The sequence below is a fragment of the Neophocaena asiaeorientalis genome, unplaced genomic scaffold, assembly GCF_003031525.2.
Source record: "Neophocaena asiaeorientalis asiaeorientalis breed wild unplaced genomic scaffold, Neophocaena_asiaeorientalis_V1.1 scaffold39, whole genome shotgun sequence".
Taxonomy (NCBI): domain Eukaryota; kingdom Metazoa; phylum Chordata; class Mammalia; order Artiodactyla; family Phocoenidae; genus Neophocaena; species Neophocaena asiaeorientalis.
In genome coordinates this window covers 134105-148109 of record NW_020175670.1, presented here as the reverse complement: position 1 = coordinate 148109, position 14005 = coordinate 134105, and the positions used below count along the sequence as shown (strand labels likewise).

The 14005-nt window shown below is 41.7% G+C and overlaps 1 protein-coding gene across 2 annotated transcripts in view; it reads left to right on the top strand.

Annotated features, from left to right (window-relative positions):
- Nucleotides 1-14005, top strand: part of ATP10D (ATPase phospholipid transporting 10D (putative)) — a 115435-nt gene that overhangs the window by 96747 nt on the left and 4683 nt on the right. The window contains exons 19-22 of one of the 2 annotated variants that reach the window (XM_024731670.1): nt 1576-1776; nt 6467-6547; nt 7757-7861; nt 11631-11818. In XM_024731670.1, the coding sequence (XP_024587438.1) occupies nt 1576-1776; nt 6467-6547; nt 7757-7861; nt 11631-11818 (575 nt within the window). Of the gene's footprint in view, nt 1-1575; nt 1777-6466; nt 6548-7756; nt 7862-11630; nt 11819-14005 lie in introns of those variants that run through there. The other variant, XM_024731671.1, reaches the window with a different exon arrangement.

The following is a 14005-nucleotide window of genomic DNA, read 5'->3' as shown; positions in this document are numbered from 1 at the left end:
AGGGGAGCCCATCTCCCAGGTTTTTAAAATACCTTTGCATTTTTCTACCTTCTCTTCTATTATGATGCAGTCCACTGCATCCTCTCCCCCTTCCTTTTAACTCCATATTTCTAACTAATATTAGAAAGAGACTAGGACATTATGATAAAACAAATGTCCAACTGTTGTTAAGTACTTAAAATTTTGTCTCATGGAAAAAAAAAAAAAGATACCACATGCAGTTGGAGAGAAGGGGGTGTTTATTAGTAGAGAGAACATCACCAGGGAGCAAGGACCCTGGGGCCGTTCTGCTCCATAAACCATGATGGCCGTTCACACTGAAATCCTCCTGACTTGTTTCTGCCTCTTTCTTGCCTAGCCAAACAACAAATGGTTTGTAAACTATGGAGAACAGGGCTAGTATCAGAAGCCATTCGAATAGCTTAGCTTTCTGAGACTACGGTTCTTGCATCTTGGGCAATTTTTGAGATAGTGATAAGGACTATGGATTCATTCCCCAGAATAGTGCCCCAAACCGCATATACCTAAAACCTGTACATTTTCAGGAGTGAGGCATAATGCATATCCATGGACCCTAGACTAAGAAACTCTATTCTAAGGATTGTGGTCCCCATCCTGAGGTGTTTCAGTGTATCTATGGTGCCAACAATAATATCTTAATCAATTAATTAAAATCGATAAAAAGGCATTTTTCAGGTCACGAGCAGTTGCTAACTGGATCTTGATACTAAGACCTGATGTCGTATAATTCTCATTTTCCAGACATAGAAACCAAAATTCATAGAGGTTATTAAAATGACCTAAAGTCATATAGTCAATAGGAAGTTTCCCTAGGACTTGAAACAAGACCCCCTAATTCTAAGCCCAGTGACCTTTCCTGTGGCCTGCCTTGCTTCAGGGCACAGAGCTTTTGCTATCATGGACTTACTCTGTGTGAGACAAAATAAGAAGCTATGTATGTGCCTGGCCTCTAGCATGACCACCTGTCCTGGTTTTCCTGGGACTGTCCTAGTTTTTATAGTAAGAGTACCATGTCCTGGGAAATTCCTCAGTCCCAAGCAAACTGGGATGGTTGGCCACTCAACCGACACCATCACATTTCACCAGGAAAAAATAATTGTGAACCCAGAAAGCAAGAGAATGAACACTTGTTATATGGCTGCCACATACCAGGCACAGGGCTAGATTCTCTTCATCTGGAGCTAGAACATCTGCATTTGAATACTGACTCTGCCACGTGTTAGCCAGGTAACTTTGGGCAAGTTCCTTAGCCTCTCCGTGCCTTACTTTCCTCATCTGTAAAATGGGGACAACAGTAATTCCCAAGTTGTTACTAAAATTAAATGTATTCTCTTTAAAGCTCTTAGAACAGTGCCAGCACCACATAGTAAATGGTCTGTGTGTGTGTGTTTTAATTTACCAAAAAAAGCTGCAAGGTAAGTTGTGATCTTCCATTCTGTGAGTGAGGAAAGGAGGGGCTGAGATCATACGGCTCCGAACAGCAGCGTGTGGCGTGTGCGGTCCTAGCACGCATTGCTGACTCTAAGACGCAAATGTTCCTCTTTGTGTCCCTAGGCCTATGTGAACCTCCTTTTCTGGTACCAGTTCTTTTGTGGGTTTTCAGGAACATCCATGACTGACTACTGGGTCTTGATCTTCTTCAACCTCCTTTTCACATCCGCCCCTCCCGTCATTTACGGTGTCCTGGAGAAAGATGTGTCCGCAGAGACCCTCATGCGACTGCCTGAGCTTTATAGGAACGGCCAGAAGACAGAGGTGGGTGTATGGCAGAAACGCACAGAGACCGATACGTAGCTGCTGTCAAAGCTGCTCAGCTCCAGTGTTGTCGGGTATTGAAAACTATTTGAATCATCTGTTTGTTTCCAAAGATCTCTACTAACACAGCAGCTATGAAGTCAGTCGCTTCTGAGATGAACACAAATAAAACTGTGAAAGATCTTAGGTATTTATAAGCAGAAATCCAGTCCTCAGACCTTACAAATAATAATATCTAATATTTACTAGACCCCACGGTGCTGCCTTTTTTGCACAGTACGAAATGTCCCCAGTCCCATTTATCTTCACAAAGCACTTTGAGAGAGGACTTGGCATTGTTCCCATTCTAAGAGAAAGAATCTGAACTTAAGGGGGGCTGAATAATTTTTCCAAAAACCTCACAGCTAAAAAATGGCAGAGCTAGGATGGGAACCCTTATTAGTCTGGTTCTAAAGCCTAACTTAACTTCTTCAGGTTCTGCTGTCGCACAGAATAGTGCTGTGAACTTCTCCCTAAACGCATGTCGCACCTCCCCTTAACTCAGTCCTGTCCATCCACCTCTGATATGTCCCTTATGTCTCATTTCCTCTTATCTATAGTACTGTAGTTGCCGATTAATTGGGCTAGCTGTCTTAAAAGCTTTTTTTTTCTAATTTGTCTTTTACAAAATTAATAACCAGCATTGAGATGGTCTTACGAACATTTATGTAATGCCTCTTACATGCCAGGCACTGTTATAAGTCCTTAACTTACATAAATCTACTTCTCAAAATGATCCTGCAGGGTACGTGCTATCGTTATCCACACTAGATGAGGAAAGTCAGGCACAGGGAGGTACTTTAAGTAATCTGCCTGGGTCACCAAGCTCATGGGTGGTACAGGTAAACCCCGGTTCCCAACCCCCTGCCGTGCTGCAGAAAGAACACTGATGCTATCTTTGGTCCATGGGTGCACCCCACACCCCCACCCCTTCGCTGTTTAATGGCCAGAAATCCAAAGTGCTCTCCTAAGGACATTGCCAGGATCACAGAGACTGAGGTGGACCAGCAACCTGTAGACACGTATAAGCGGACAAAGCTGAGGGGTCAATCTGGTCAGATATTCTAGCCTTGAGAAAAGGACTCTGTTAGTCAGGACTCTTTCCGTTGCAAGTGACAGAAAGCCAGCTCAAATTGGCTTAATGAAAAATGGAAATATATTGGCTCTCATAGCTGCAAAATCCAGGAGTAATGGTAGACAAACAGCATTAGTCTTAAAGCAACTGTCAATGTGCTGGTTACAACTCCTTGGCCCAGCTTGAGTCCCATGCCTTTGCCTGTGCTTATCATTGTGGCTAGAAAGATCATTTTCTCATTGACTAGGCCTGGGCCATAGATCATTCCTGAGGACAGAGCTGAACCCTGTGGACAGGATTGGGAAGGAGGGTTTCCTGTAAAAGGACTGGAGAGACGAAAATGAGACCCATCATGAGAAATCCATGGGTCGGACTTTACTGGCCTCACTGTTGTGAAGACACTGACCCAGAGCAGCACATGTTAGAAATGATGGGTGGTGTTTAGCCTGAGTTTAAATTCTGGTTCAGTGGTATGTGACCTTGGTAAGGTATTTAACTTGCCTGTACTCCGGTTTCTTTACTTTATGGAGATGGTGTGAGGATTAAGTAAGATTGCGCTCTCAATATTGTTATTTCTACCGCACCCCCAACTCCAGACTTAACCAAAAATTCGAGGAAATCCTGAATTTAAAATGATGCATTGGGCTTCCCTGGTGGCGCAGTGGTGGAGAGTCCGCCTGCCGTTGCAGGGGACGCGGGTTCGTGCCCCGGTCCGGGAAGATCCCACATGCCACAGAGCAGCTGGACCTGTGAGCCATGGTCGCTGAGCCTGTGCTCCGCAATGGGAGAGGCCACAACAGTGAGATCCCCACGTTCTGCAAAAAAAAAAAAAAAAAAAGATGCATTTATTTTCATCAATCCAATTTTATTATGGGTTGAACTGCCTTTTGAGACTGGAGGGTAATTTAATGTCCTTAGGCTCATGGAGCAGCATGGAGGAGAAGTCAACTTCCAGGGAGGAAGAAATCCTTACAATCCTTTAATATCATCCAACCCATTCAGATCAAAGAACCACATGAGGTTTTCCTTAAAAAGTCCAATCTGACTTAAAGCTCAAGGCCAGGGGTGCAGGAATATGTGGTTGATATTAATGAAGATTGTCCTGTACCCTAGGTCTAAGTTAAATTCCAAGTCCATTGGGGAAAGAGGGGTAAGAGCAGACCTTTAACGTTTTCATAGCTTGGTGTTTTAAAAGCCCATTTGTTCAGCCTGAAGACTGTAATTGGTCTTGACCCTTGGAAGAGTTGAGGTCATTGTTTCCTGTTGTTGAACGCTGCTGTCAAGCCTTTGCACACGTTGTTCTGTTAAGCTGGCCAGTTTTATAATACGTGGTAAAGCAGGCAGAGTCCCAGCATGTGGCTGTTGATAAAGGGTAATTAATTTCATTGAGGTTACCTTCCGGAAGAGTTGTCCTTCCTTTGAACTTGGCCTCCAAACAAGTTCTGTTTTATGCTTGGGCCATTTCCTGTCTTTGGTGTCATGAAATATACTTCTCCGGGTTATAGCATCTCTCTCCTTGAAAGGAGATGAGTCTGGAAGGCTGCAGCCAGAAACGTCCCTTTCAAGAAGCAATCGTCTATTACCCATCTCTCATCACCCACACAGCCTTCTTTCCTGGCTTTGACTTCATGTCCAGATTTTCCCTCTCAGTTTCCAGGAGATCCCATGAGTTACTCCCTTCAGCCCTTCATTTATCCATGACCCTTCTCTACCCCTAATTCCCCTTGCTCACATTACTGTGGAGAAAGTGTGCTTGTTAACCTTTTGGCTCTAGGTTTTTTGAGCAACCTCTGTTCCCCCAGAAGCATGAAGCTATATTTTAACTTATCCTGAAATTGTTCTCTCTTGTCCAGTGACATTTTGGTTGTCCCTTTGACTTTGCCACATTTTCTTCCACCATTTGATTGTGCTTCTGCTTAGAGTTTATGGACACTTGGATGAAGAAAGGCAGGTAGAAGATTCCATCATTTCCCATGACAAAATTGTAAAAGAAGCTACAGGGAAAAGTAGACTGGAAATGAATCTTCATTGCTTTGATTTTACAGAGGACAAAGAGATAAAGAAGAAAAAAAAAAGATGTAGAACTTCTAAGTGTAATCTCTTGAAGGACAGAAGAATTTATATGGAGATGTTGTATATTCATAAAGCTTTAGGAGACAATTACACATTTTCAAGAAAATTTCAGTTTCTTTTTGCATTTGAAAGGAAATAAGACTATAAACACGTTAAGAAAAGGGAAGACTAGCTCAGGGATATGATACATGTGTTATCATTTTTGTTCATGGCAGACATCACTAATACACTGTAGCACTCCATCCTTCCTGCTGGGTCTGAATGGAGCCTCAGAATCCTTTTGCACACACATTACTGTTTGATCAGAATTATCTTTTATTTGAAAACCTGTTTTCAGTCACTTGACTGGTATCTCTACTTGATCTTTCTCTGTTTCTACAAGCTTTTGGTAGGAAGCAGTTTAGCACATGAGAAGTTATATAAGAATAGTTTATTAATGCAACAAATATTTGAGTACCTGCTATGTACCGGGCACTGTTTTAATGACTTGAATAAGAGAGCCCAGGTCCCACTTTATGAAGCTTGCATTCTGTTGAGAGAAACATAAAATCATTAGGTAAACAAATAAGATTATTTCTGATGGTGATGAGAGACTTCTAAGGATGCCATGGTAGTAAATGATTAAGTGGGCATGACTTTTAGACTGGTCTGGGGTCTGTGCCTCTATGAGGAAGTGATATTTGAGCTGGGATATGAATAGTGAGGAACTGGTCGTGTGGGAGGTCCAGGAAGAATTTCTGGCAGAGATGACAGCACAGGTGAAGCCCTGAGGAAAGAAGGGATTGGCATATTTGAGAAATAGGGTGAAGTCTGTGTGTTGGGAGGATGGTGAATGACAGTAAGAACAGGTGAGTGGCCCTGGAGAGCAGGGGCTTCCATGAGCAGACCATGCAGGACCTCCTAGACTATGGGAAGCAACTTAGATTGTATGGGAAATGCAGTGGAAGTCATTAGAGGAATAGGAGGGGGGTCACTTTGATTAATTAGGGAGATGGCATGACCTGATTTACATTTTTTAAAACCATCTGGCTGCTGTGGGAAGATTGGATTAGGGCTAAGAGAGGAAGCAAAGAGGCCAGTTAGATGGCTCTCCCCTCATTCATAGAGAGTAGATGGTGAATTGGAATGAAGGGAGTAATGGAAATAAAGGTGGATGGATCGGAGAAGTTTTTGAAACAAAGTTTTCTGATCAATGGGAAATGGAAAATTAGTACTACTATCCTTATTTGAGGTAGATTTAAGATTGATCCAATGATAAAAGCAATACGAGTTGAAGAAGAGTTCCTTCAGGGTTTTTTTTCCCCCGTGAACTCATCTCATTCAATCATCACCCCCTCATTCTTCCACTACTACTTACAAATCCCGCCCGTCTTGTGAACGAGAGAATGAAGGAATAGAGTTTTCTCTCCGAGAAGCAAAAACAAGTACTGGCTTGTGTTGTTGCTTGATATTGCTTGACTGTTACTAATCTTACTCCCTCCCCAATATCTGTTTCACTTTCAGGCACACTTACCACTCACCTTCTGGATCACCTTGTTGGATGCCTTTTATCAAAGCCTGGTCTGCTTCTTCGTGCCTTACTATGTAAGTCCTTGTTCACTCAAAGGATTTGTTGTTAATCAATGGTACTTCTTTGTACTCTGTCACCAGTATCAGCATATAGAATGGGTATATTAGGGTAGTTTGCTCATATAATCAAGTTGATTATTTACTGACTAAATTATAACACTCCTCCCGAATATGTTAGGTAATGGGTTAAATTTGGAGAGACGTGCTTAGCTGAGTCCTCTTGCGTCTCTTTTTTAGCCCTGTACTGCTTGCTAGTTTTCATCAGTGACTTTAAAGTTGAAAGCCTGGCTTATAATTAAATGAGTCAGAATCAGAGAGGCCAAGTCAGAATATGAAAGCTGTTATTAGTGAGTGCTGGGCTAATTCTACCAGGATGACATTCAGAGTATTAAATTTAAGTAAGCTCCCCAAAACTAAAGAAAAAAAAAATTGTTACACAGGTAAAGAATGGAAGAAATGTGACTAAGCAGAGAATGTGTAAATGAATTTAAAAATTTAGGCCAACACAAAGCAGCGTGATGTAGTTGCCCATTCACGCACACCCCTCCCTGGAAGAAAACACTAATATGATCATGGATGGTTAACAAAAGTTCAGTAATAAAAAGGGAAAAGGTAATAGTCTCTAAGTTAACAATTTTCATTTTTTATTCAAATAAAATTACTTGAATTTACCCAGCTAGAATATTCTAGGTATACTGCATTTCAAGAGGTATATAGATAAGGCAACCTGAAGTGTATTTAGAAGAGAATGACTAGAATTGTAAAAGATCAGAAAATTGTGTCATTTGCGGAATCCTTTAAGGACTTTGAAGACGTATGCGTATGAGAGGGGTGGATGCTTACTTAACCGAGGTATAAACTCAGGTTAGCCATAGTACCTGCTTCAGAGATTTTCAGCTCTGTTAAGTGGAACATATTTGATCTTTCTCTATACCTCAAAGAGTTGGAAGTATAAGTAAAAGGATCAGGGAAAATGAATTATGATTCAGAATAAAGAGGAATTCCAACCAAAAAGTTCAAAATTTAGATGGCCTGTCTGGGAGAGAGTCAGTCTCTTTTTCTAAAAATGTTCAAGTTAATCCTAAATGATCAGTTATCGGGAACACTGAAGAAAGGGACTCAGTCCTCACTTGGGTCGTGGAATAGAGTGATGAAACTGATGATACTGTGCCACTGAGGGTACACAACTCTCCAAGATCACCAACTTTTATTCTCTCTTTGTAGACCTACCAGGGCTCAGACATTGACATCTTTACATTTGGAAACCCCCTGAACACAGCTGCTCTGTTCATCATTCTCCTCCATCTGGTCATTGAAAGCAAGAGTTTGGTGAGTAGTTTTCCTGCCTCTGAAGTGGCCTGAAACTCATTGGGGGAATTGTCTTCATGCCTACAAGACAAGTGGTCATAAGAAGAGTAATGACTCCAAGGAGTAAGGGTGATCCACGACCACTCTTGTGGATCGTTGAGTGCCGTTATGCTGAGGTTAATGTGCAGCCAGGGAGAGTGGAGAACACGTGCCTGGTCCCCTTGGTGGTATCCACGGTGTGGATGGTTAGTGGAGGTGAGTCAGGCTGGAGAAACAATTACACTTCTACGGACAGCATCCTTCAAGACCAAGCTGTTGCCTTTCAACTAAAAGGAAAACAGGTGTAATGCTGTAATCCTGGTATACTGACTTTTGTAAGTGATGATTGGATGCTTTTCTCATAATACAAAAAAAAAATTTTTCTCCCTCTAGAATTTTTACCATTCATTTCATTTACAACTAGGTCTTTTTGAACTTAGTTGCCAGCTTAATGATAAAGTTAAGTCTTTTCATGAAAATGATTGCACGGAGGCTTCCCTGGTGGCACAGTGGTTGGGAGTCCGCCTGCCAGTGCAGGGGACACGGGTTCGTGCCCCGGTCCGGGAAGATCACACATGCCGCGGAGCGGCTGGGCCCGTGAGCCATGGCTGCTGAGCCTGCGCAAAATGATTGCAGGGTATCTCTACAGCAAAGCTAAAATGAAGGATTCAGATAAAGAGAGCTTTACTTTAAACCTTTTTCTGCAAGTGAAGAACATCCCACCCATGTCTGGCAAGTAAACTGCCTTAGCACAGACCATATCTTCTGATGGGAGCATTCCTAGTCCACTTTCAGATCCCTGTACTCTACCCAGGTCAAATGTTATTTTAGGTTTCAGCAAAAAGTGCTGCTTCTCCCAAGAGCCCTTCCCTAACCATCCATTTTTTCACACCATCCTCTTGTTTTTATTCATAGTCCTAATAATAACTTATAATTCTTCATTTAATTACGTGATTATACTATTTGTGTTTCTCTTCTACATTAGACTATAATCTCTTTGAGGACAGGGTTCATGTTTATTTTGTTCACCACTGTATACCAGTGTCTAGGACAAGACTGGCACACAGTTTGTGCTCAAAAAATATTTGAATGAATGAATGAGTGATTAAATGACTAACCAGTGTTTGGGGTATATGTAACATGTTGGTGGTGATGCATTTCAAACAGGAAATAGCTGAATGAGGTTATAGGTTTTTTTTGGTTTTGTTTTTTTGCGGTACGCGGGCCTCTCACCATTGCGGCCTCTCCCGTTGCGGAGCACAGGTTCCGGACGCGCAGGCTCATTGGCCATGGCTCACGGGCCCAGCCACTCCGCGGCATGTGGGATCTTCCTGGACCGGGGCACGAACCCGTGTCCCCTGCATCGGCAGGTGGACTCTCAACCACTGTGCCACCAGGGAAGCCCTGAATGAGGTTATAGTTTTAAATGTTATACAAAGTTATAGATTGAGATTATATATAATTTAAGTAGGGCTGAATATTTTTGACATCACCTGCTTTGCTTATAACCTGCTATAACCAGACCTTACAAGCCTAAAGTGTTGTAAAAGGTTAATATCTGCAAATACGAGATGGGAAGAGTAAAGAAAATTCTAGAACTAAAATATTTGGGGTTGTTTGAATATCTATTGGATTTCATTTTTAAGCAATTATGTAGGTACTTTTGCTACCGCCTAAGGAAGTGTCTGAAGTTCTGACACTGGTTAGTGTTCCAGAGGCTCTAACATGTCAAGCGTCAGTTTGGGTTCAGCGGTTATGAGCAGCAGCGATCTATTTTGACTAACCTGAGCAAATGGAAAAGTTATTCAAAATATATTGAAAATCACGGTAAAACAAACAAACAGAAAAACATCCCGAGGATCCAGAGTGGCTCCAGAGATCAGGGAACAGAAACCAATGGACAGGCTTACCAGGCTGGTACTCTGGTCTGAATTGGCCCCAGTCATTTTCTCTCTGCTCTTGCCTCATTCATTGTGCTCCAGGTTCAGTCCCTGGTGATAGAATTCTGTTTCCTTAGCTCCAGCCATAGGCTTTGGCGAGAGGAGGAATATTTTACCAAGACTGTGCATAGCACTGGGTGTCTTCACTAAGAGAAGGGGAGTGAAAGCTAGGTGCCGAGAACAGTGACTACTCTATAAAGGATGCATCATTAAAGAATTGTTTCTCACACCAGGGAAGGCTAAAGCTCATGGCCTCTGAAGGTCTGTTGTCAGTAAGAGTCAGTCATTCTGAGAATATGAATTGGGTTCCTTCACACTTTTGCACACCATCCCTTTGCTACCTCTCCCACCTCCCTGTCCGTTTTTACCCAGCGTCCCTTGACTTTCACTGCATCCATTTATTTAAACGAGTCAACTCCATCAGGTTACATCTCACTTGCCAAAAGTGCTTCTTAAAGGAAAAAAAAATTCAGGGCTCAGTGGGAAGCAAGAGCATTTGAGGAAAAAAAAAATTTGGGCCAACATTTTCTGAGCATTTTGTGTCTCTTTATAAAACATGAGCAGCCTTTGTGACTCCTGTGAAGCTATCTACCCTGGAGAAATACTTTGCAAGGTTAAGAGGAAAATGGAGAATATTGGGTCTTGTTTGAGAATTATAGCCCTAGAGAATGAAAATGATTAACAAAAGCAGTCTTCCCCCAAAAGAGTAATACATACCACCATGGCATACACAGTGGGCTTAGGTGGGACTGTATACTGCACTAAATAACACTGACTACTGTACAACATGAAGGTGATTCTCTCATACTTGAGATTATGTCAAAGAAGAATTCTGTGTGGAGCTGTTACTTTTTCTCACGATAACTGTTGCTAATTTCCCTTTGTAACAAAGACAGATCAGACCCCAGACTCATCACTGTTATGACAGGTAATGCTGATATTACATTTAAGGTAGTGATCTGCTTTTCTTTGTAAATAAACTTACTTAATTCGATAGCCGGTTTACAGAAAAATTTTAAAAAATAATAATGCAAGCTCTATGTAGATATGAAGGTGGATAGGTTATAGTGTGATATACAGAGATTAATTTCTTGCTCATGTAAAGTTACTAAGGTTCCAGACAGCTCTAGAGAAATTATCCTCTGAGAGGTGGCTCAGTGACCCAAGCTGTGTCTCGTAGCTGTAGCACCTGGAATTATCCCCAAGAAGAACTTCTTGGTCAAACGTGGAAGGAAAGGAGACAGTATGGAGAATTGCACACCAGCTCTTCCATGCTTCTAACCAGAAAGTTTTGCACATCCCTTCCATTCACGTTTCATCAGTCAAAGCAAGACATGTGGCCATGCTTAATTTCAAGGGGGTGGGGAAATGCAATCCTCCCAAGTGCTTATTAGAGGAAGAGAATGAGAATATTGGTGAGCAACAGTAATGTCTACCACCTACTTAAATGGATAAAGTTTGAGGTTCACTGGATTAAGCTATTATCTTACAGAAGAAGTAGACCAGTAAGTGACTATATGGAAAAATAAGGAGAAAATCCTAACACCTCATGGTGCATGGACAATACAAAGTAAACTAGGCACCAGAGTTACTTTTTGGTATTTGACATAGTTTTATAGAACTTAAACACTGGTATGAGCGATTCACAAAGGGTGCTCTTGCCTTCTCGCTTCAATATTTTGTGTTTTGTTCACTAAGGTTTGTTACACCATTCACCCACTGCTTGGAATGTGATGTCTCTTCAACAGCAGATTTTGCCAGGCTGCAGTTATCAGAGCGTGTTCATCTCCTCTGCTTTTCTTATCTTGCAGACGTGGATCCACATGCTGGTCATCGTTGGGAGCATCTTGTCTTATTTTTTCTTTGCCTTGGTTTTTGGAGCCATGTGTGTAACTTGCAACCCACCATCCAACCCCTATTGGATTATGCAGGAGCACATGCTGGATCCAGTGTTCTACTTAGTTTGTGTTCTCACGACCTGTGTTGCTCTTCTGCCCAGGTATGATGTTTATTTTATCAAGAGAGTAAGTGAAGTCACAGGCTTAGAATTCATCAAGCGACTGCTAAGAATAGACAGTAGACCATCCTGTTTAGTAGTGGAAAAGAGTCAGTCTGTACTAGTTAAAGTATTGGTTTTAACTCCTTTGCCAGGGAACAGAAGTGGCTTAAGCAAATGAAAAAATTTATTTCTCTCTCAAGGAAAATCCTAGTCTGGTTGATAGTCCACAGGGATAGGGCAACTTTGCTTCACAAAGGTATTCAAGGACCTAGATCCTTTCCTTTCCTCTTTTTCTTCTTCCGTCTCCCAAGGGCGTTGCCCTCATCTGCGTGAGTAAAGATGACTCACCACCAGCACATCCAGGCCCTGGGTCCCTGCATCCCTGCATCTCCGCCTGCAGGAGGGAGAAAGAGAAGATGGAAGGCATGCAGCTTTCCATCTTTCTTCTTTTTTATTCTTTTTTGTATTGTCATGACCCAGATGTGGTACACATCATTGGTCATATCCCATTAACTAGAACCTGGGTGTGTAGACTCTGAGTGGCTAAAATCTGGGGGCTTCTAAAAGGAAGAATGGGTACTGAGGGACACGTATCTCTGCTACGATCTATAAACACTGAAAACTTACCTCCCTTCTCTGACTTCAGTTTCTTTCCCATTTTAGTTTAACTTGATTTCTCATATCGTATGGGATGGAAATGGCTAAGGAGTATGCATGGGTTTCTAATCTATAGATTTCTTGAACTCTTTAGAGTTCTTCCCCTTTATAGTTTTATAAAATCTATCTGTTTAGCTGAAAACACTATAGCAAATAGCTGTTCTACCTTTTTAAACACGATATGAACGTCAAATGGTGATTCAATATTATTCTCTAACAGGGTTGACAAATTGGCTCACAGGCCAAATCTGACCCACTGCCTGTTTTTGTAAAGTTTTATTGGAACATAGACATACTCACTAATTTAAATATTGGCTATGGCTGCTTTTGCACTACAACAGCAGAGTTGAACAGTTCCAACAGAGACTATTTGGCTCACAAAACCTGAGATTTTACTGTCTGGTCCATTGGACAAAAGTTTGCCAACCCCAGTCTGTAACACAATCATAAGGCACAATGGGCACAAATCCTTAGTTGCTGAAAGACATCCATTCTAGAAATGCATAAGAAAAACCCACCTGAGTCATTCTGTGGTGGTTACAGTTGGATACTTAATATCACTGGTAAACTGAGATGGTTCTGTAGGGTTCACTGTTATTACCAGCTTTCAGATTAAAAACTGACAAGATCAACTTTTAGAATTTATGAAGAAACAATTAAGTTATAGCCTGAAATTTTTCTTCAAGAGCATTAATGGTACAATTTTATCTAATATTGTTGTGGTGAGCTGAAAAAACTGACCCCTAAAATACATCTGTGTCCTAATCCCTGGAACCTGGTGAATGTTTTATTTATTTAGCGAAAAAAGGAATTTGCAGATGTGATTAAGGATCTTGAGATGGGGAGATTATCTGGCTGGGCCCAAAATGCCCCCACAAGTGTCTTTATCAGAGAGAGGCAGGGTGAGATTTGACACTGACAGAAAAGGAGAAAGCACTTTGACCATGGTAGCAGAGATCTCTTGGTCACAAGCCAAGGAATGCCTGCAGCCACCACAAGCCAGAAGGAGCAAGGAATGAGTTCTCCCCTAGAGCCTCCAGGGGGAGCATGGCCTTTCCAACACCTTGATTTTGTTTCAGTGAAACTGATTTCAGAATTCTTGGCCTTCAGAACTGTGAGAGAATAAGGTTTTGTTATTCTACGCCAGCACATTTATGGTAATTTGTTACAGCAGCTATAGGAAACTAATACAGACTTTGGTATCAGAAAGGTGGGTGCTGCTGTAACAAATACCTAAAAATGTGAAATAGACTTTGAAATTAGATAACGGGCAGAGCCTGGAAGAATTTTGAGGCACATAATAGAAACATACTAGACTCCCTTAAACAGACTGTCAATAGAAGTATGGACATTACAGTGTCTGCTGGTGAAAATTCAGAAGCAAGGAGGAAGCATGGGCAGAGAGAGCCATATCATCTTGGAAAACACGTAAATGATCATAAATAGAATGTTGCTAGAAATATGAACATTAAAGGCACTGCTGGTGAGGTCTCAGAATGAAAGGAGAAACATGTTATTGGAAATTGGAGG